The sequence below is a fragment of the Leptodactylus fuscus genome, chromosome 8 (genome assembly GCF_031893055.1).
Source record: "Leptodactylus fuscus isolate aLepFus1 chromosome 8, aLepFus1.hap2, whole genome shotgun sequence".
Classification (NCBI taxonomy): domain Eukaryota; kingdom Metazoa; phylum Chordata; class Amphibia; order Anura; family Leptodactylidae; genus Leptodactylus; species Leptodactylus fuscus.
In genome coordinates, this window is record NC_134272.1 from 68,576,454 (window position 1) to 68,581,780 (window position 5,327).

The 5,327-nt window shown below is 33.2% G+C and overlaps 1 protein-coding gene across 1 annotated transcript; it reads right to left on the bottom strand.

The window, feature by feature from the left end:
* Positions 1-409: 409 nt before the first annotated feature.
* HOXD4 (homeobox D4) lies at positions 410-2,254 on the bottom strand. The gene is made up of 2 exons (XM_075285268.1): positions 1,825-2,254; positions 410-711 (listed from the first exon to the last, which is right to left on the bottom strand). The coding sequence occupies exons 1-2, from the start codon at positions 2,237-2,239 to the stop codon at positions 410-412; spliced, it is 717 nt and encodes a 238-aa protein (XP_075141369.1). The 5' UTR covers positions 2,240-2,254.
* Between the last annotated feature and the right edge of the window lie 3,073 nt (positions 2,255-5,327).

Below are 5,327 nucleotides of genomic sequence, written 5' to 3' on the forward strand. Positions count from 1 at the left end.
CTGTAATTTTGGTATCGTGTGATGTATAATACTGGCAGTAACAAAGAAGAAACAACGAAATCATGGCAGAGCTTTCCCATATGGTCCCCACATTTATGTTTTATCTCTCCCATATCCTTGTTAACCCAATGCTGCCCTGTGCTATCAGACAACATACAGACAGATTTACCTAGACATATATCCATAGATTTCATTGTAGGATCCTCAAAAAAAAAATAAGAAAGAAACATGTCCTCACAGTTTATGATGTCCAGAATGTTCTATTCTTGGTAGGTGAGAGCTTTCTAGTCCTCGTATAGGTTTACACTGCTGCACATAGGAAGTCCTGGGCAATATTTTATGCAATAACAGCTCAGAAAAAAATAACAATAAAAAGTTAAAATAAAAAAATAATCATCTGCATTTCTTCCTATAAAGAGGTGAGGTCAGTCTGATGCTCCTTGGTAAGAGTTTGTATGTGCTGGGAAGAAGCAGAGGAAGATCTTCCCTTTGTATTAGGTAACTTGTGGTCTTTCTTCCATTTCATCCTCCTGTTCTGGAACCAGATTTTGATCTGGCGTTCAGAGAGGCACAGACTGTGAGCGATCTCTATCCGGCGACGTCGGGTCAGATATCTGTTAAAATGGAATTCTTTCTCCAGTTCCAGAACTTGCTGCCTGGTGTAAGCAGTCCTGGAGCGCTTGGGCTCTCCTCCTGTGTAGTTGGGGTTAACTGGAACAAAGCAACCAAAATAGACACCATGAAATCTAATGCAACTGTAATCGAGGTATAATCCCCCTATAAACCATCAGACAATGCTGCATCATATAATATATACATATAGAGAGAGCATTCCATACTATATATATAGATGCAGACAATGCTACATCATGTAATATATACATGTATAGAGAACACTCTAATATATATATATATATATATATATATATATATATATATATATATATATATATATATAGACAATGTTACATTATATTATATAATAAACAGAAATGGTGAGAAATTCTATTATATATAAATATATATATATATATATATATATATATATATATACAGACAAGGCTACGTTATATAGCGAGAGAATCTATGTAAAATATAGATGGAGTCAATGCCACACTATATAATATATAAATATAAAGAGAAAATTCTAAGATAGATAGATAGATAGATAGATAGATAGATAGATAGATAGATGCAGGCAATGCTACATTGCATAAATAAATAGAGAACATTCTATACTATAGTTATATAAAATATAGATGGAGACAATGCAACATTATATTATATATAACATAAAGAGAGCATTCTATACTCTCTCTCTTTCTCTATCTATCTATCTATCTATCTATCTATACAGACAATGCTACATCATATAATATATAAATATATAGAGAGAAATTTCTATAACATATATATATATATATTTATATATAGACAATGCTACATTATATAATATATAAGTATAGAGAGAAAATTCATATATATATATATATATATATATATATATATATATATATAATGTTATACTATATATATAAAATATAAATGCAGACATGTCTATATATTCTATATATTTATAGGTGCCTATCTATCTATATATGCATCTTCTATGTATCTAGAACTACTTTGCACACACTTTGAGGATGGAGTTTGCTCCTCAGAAGAAACAACAAAGCCACATGGCCTATTCCCTCAACCATAAAAATTTATGATGAGTGTAATGGCTTCCTAGGCTTAAATGGCCATAAATAATATTTTCAGCAGCTTGGTCCTAGCCTAGTTTCCTCGAATTCTGCACTGAATAAGGAAGAAGTTGCTCCTTACCTGAGTTGACATGGACTTTCTTCATCCAGGGGTACACTATGGCAGGCTGCTTGGACAGACTTCCATTTTTAGGGTGCTGCTGCTGCTGCTGAGTGCAGGGTCTGGAGATGTGGGCAGGAGCTGGGCAGGGGTCCTCAGGAGTAGAGTAAGGGTTCTGGGGCTCCTGGCCAGGGTGACCCCGGGGCTGCAGTGCTGAGGAGCCTTGTGCATGGTGGCTACAGCTGAAGGAGGACTCCTCGCTGTAGTTTGGCCGGGAGGTGTAGATGGCTGGATGCTGGTGATAGTCAGAGCCCTGCTGGGAGCTGTAGAAATCAGGGGCTTGCTCTGCTAGGTAGCTGCTCTGCACATACTCCTCGCATGGAGGGAATTTAGGATCCACATACTTAGAGTTTACCATATAAGAACTCATGGCCATTAATTTCTCAGGATAGAAAATACTAATTTTTCTGCTCTTGTCTTTTTTTTCTTGCCTCCATAGAGCCCTCCTACTTGCTGTCAACTGAATAAAGTTAGGAGGCCATGTGACCAGGCCAGCCAATCACAAGGCAGGAACTTTATCACTGGATTTTAATTGTAGCTCATAATTTTCAGAAAATAACAAAATAATATTGATTTAATTGGATCATTATGAACATTCCATCCCCTCTCCTGTTCTCAATAACACATGGCATGTCTTAATACAAGAAATTCTTCCCTCATCCCTATAATACAATGGTATAGAGTGACTACTGGATAAAAAAAAAAAAAAAACATCTTATATTCAGAAAACTCACATTTTAGAAGAATATTTGAGGTTTTAGAGCAGATCTATGTCTGTGTAGTTATTGCTGGGATCTAATGTGAGAAGGCAGAGAGAGCCCTTGTGTTGTCAGGGGGACATCAGGGGCTCTACAACATGTACAATAGACCTGTCTTGCCTTTGTCTTTCAAGGGGTCATCCAAAAGTTACCAGAATCTAGTCAGGTTGAAAATAAATTAGATAATCAGTAACTTGTGGTTTACTTTTCACAGGGTTCAATAAAACAAGGGACAAGGATTTTATGTCTAGGGGGATCCTGCAAAATATTATTTTATATGGTTTCTTTTACTTATGCCATTTAAAGGAGGAAAATTGGAGAATAAATCCACAATAAATGAATGTAGAATAAAGGATGGAATTCTTGTAAGAGGAGAGAATTATTACACAGCATGCAAAGGGATGGGAAGAAATGAAATACAGATATGTATATAGATTAGATAGATATAAAGAGTTATAATAGGGGGTAGAAGGCAAATATACAATAGGGGATAGGTAATGTACCGTATATATCAGGGGCTGGGGAGTAAGTATATATTATGGGTAGAATATATAGTAAATTAGGCTGTATATGAAATGGGTTAGTCAATGTTAATTATATATATATATATATATATATATATATATATATATATATATATTGCAGGTATATTTATATGTATGATGATATGTGATATATAGTAAATATACATGATTTTGTTGAATATACATGATACTGAATATCCCCCATGATGGGACTATTAAAGGATTATCTTATCTTATGAAGGGTGATAATAGGGGATAGATATGACTATAAATAATAATACAAGAAGGAATATTAACTACAATCTAAATGGCAATGGATAATGTCAGGATGAATATGTGCCTCATGTTCTTCTATTGATATGTCACTATTCTAGGTGGATTCGAAGTTTTTGCATCGACCATATATTCCCCTAGAATCGAATCTGTGACTATGTAAACACCACACAAATTCGGTTCTACAGGGTACATATAGACAACGTATAGACAGTCCTTCTACCTAGTGTCCTCATAGGAATCACCTCTATGACAAGGATGATGGCAGGTATGAGGAGAAGAAGTACAAAAGGGCAAACAAAATAAAATTAAAAAAAATTACACATAATAAGTCCAATATATTGAACTTGAACAAATAGAATAATAACTACAAAGAACATGTATATATTTCATGTATATATCAATATAAAGCTTTTACAGAAGGCACATGAGACGGATATATAACCTATCGCTTGTATTGACCTCAACACCTCATGAACATCCCATTAATATGACCCCTATATTATATACAGGTTGTTTATAAGGCAATTGTATACAAAAAAAAATCCCCAATGACGATATGTATTCCTAAATCTATAAATATATTATCTCAATGACTAGACACAATACTATAGTGAGATACGATAGAAAATGTGTAATATAAAATATACAGATAGAGCAGAGACAAGGCTGTAGATGCAGAAGAGGGGGGATTTTTTCTATCATAGCTTGGCAAATATTATTAGGATTTTGTTATTATTTCTGCTTTTTAGATGTGACTGCAAATATACTGAGTTGTTCTGATTCAATAAGACAACACGAGGCAGAAAAAAAATCCACCTCTACTATATACACACACATATATATATAAAACCCAGAAATCCCACTATGATACAGAAATATAAATCCAGCATACAAAGTGTAACATACACCATACAAGAATAAAATGACAAAGGAACTATTATAGTCTCACACCCAATACAAGTGTAGCATCAGTGTGTGGAAGCGATACAGGAATGAATACGATAATAATCATGTAACAATATGAATATATATATATATATATATATATATATATATATATATATATATATATATATATATATGGAGCTTTACATACCAGTCAAGTTTCTTGTGAGCAGACAACCTTTGCACTATGCCCAGCAATGAGTGTGCTAGCGTTTATGGTGAAGAGCAGGTCAGAGGGCATCAGCAAACATATCCCAAAGTTTCATTATTTTTAGTGCTCGACAGTCACAGCAGAGGACAAAAGTTCACGATTTGTTCCTGACCCATGTGCAAACTCAGTGTCCTCCCCTCTCCAAAAATGCAAAAATGCTCCAAAATCCAACCAAACATGAACCCTACACCACAAGGTAAGTGCCTAATACCTCTAATACCTGCTGTATCCATTGTAGCTGCTTATTTATTTGTCAGATATTTATTCTTAGTGTATTCTGATGTAGTTTGATTGAAATTATTATATTATTATATGTGAGTGTATCTATCTATTTATCTATCGCCTTACCTATTTAGCTATATATATATATATATATATATATATATATATATATATATATATCTAGGTATGTATGCATATATATATATATATATATATATATATATATATATATATATATATATATTATGTCCCTATCTGTTTATTTATCTGCCTTTTGTGATTATATCTATCTATACAGGTTATTTAACTAGTATCTATACCTATATACAATCAGGTATCTACCTAACTCCTTACTTATTTATGCTCGTGTAAATGTGTGCGTGTGTGTATAGATAGATAGATAGATAGATAGATAGATAGATAGATAGATAGATATTACCCTGAACTATGTATGTATATTTTATCTGTATATTATATCTATCGATCTATTCTATCTATTTGTTCATCTATCTATACCTCTGTATTTTT

Bases quoted from the DNA above. Each gene is read 5' to 3' on its own strand.
- HOXD4 (XM_075285268.1), bottom strand. From the start codon at position 2,239: ATGGCCATGAGTTCTTATATGGTAAACTCTAAGTATGTGGATCCTAAA. The intron at 712-1,824 runs GTAAGGAGCAAC...GCTTTGTTCCAG, and splicing joins GAAAGTCCATGTCAACTCAG to TTAACCCCAACTACACAGGA.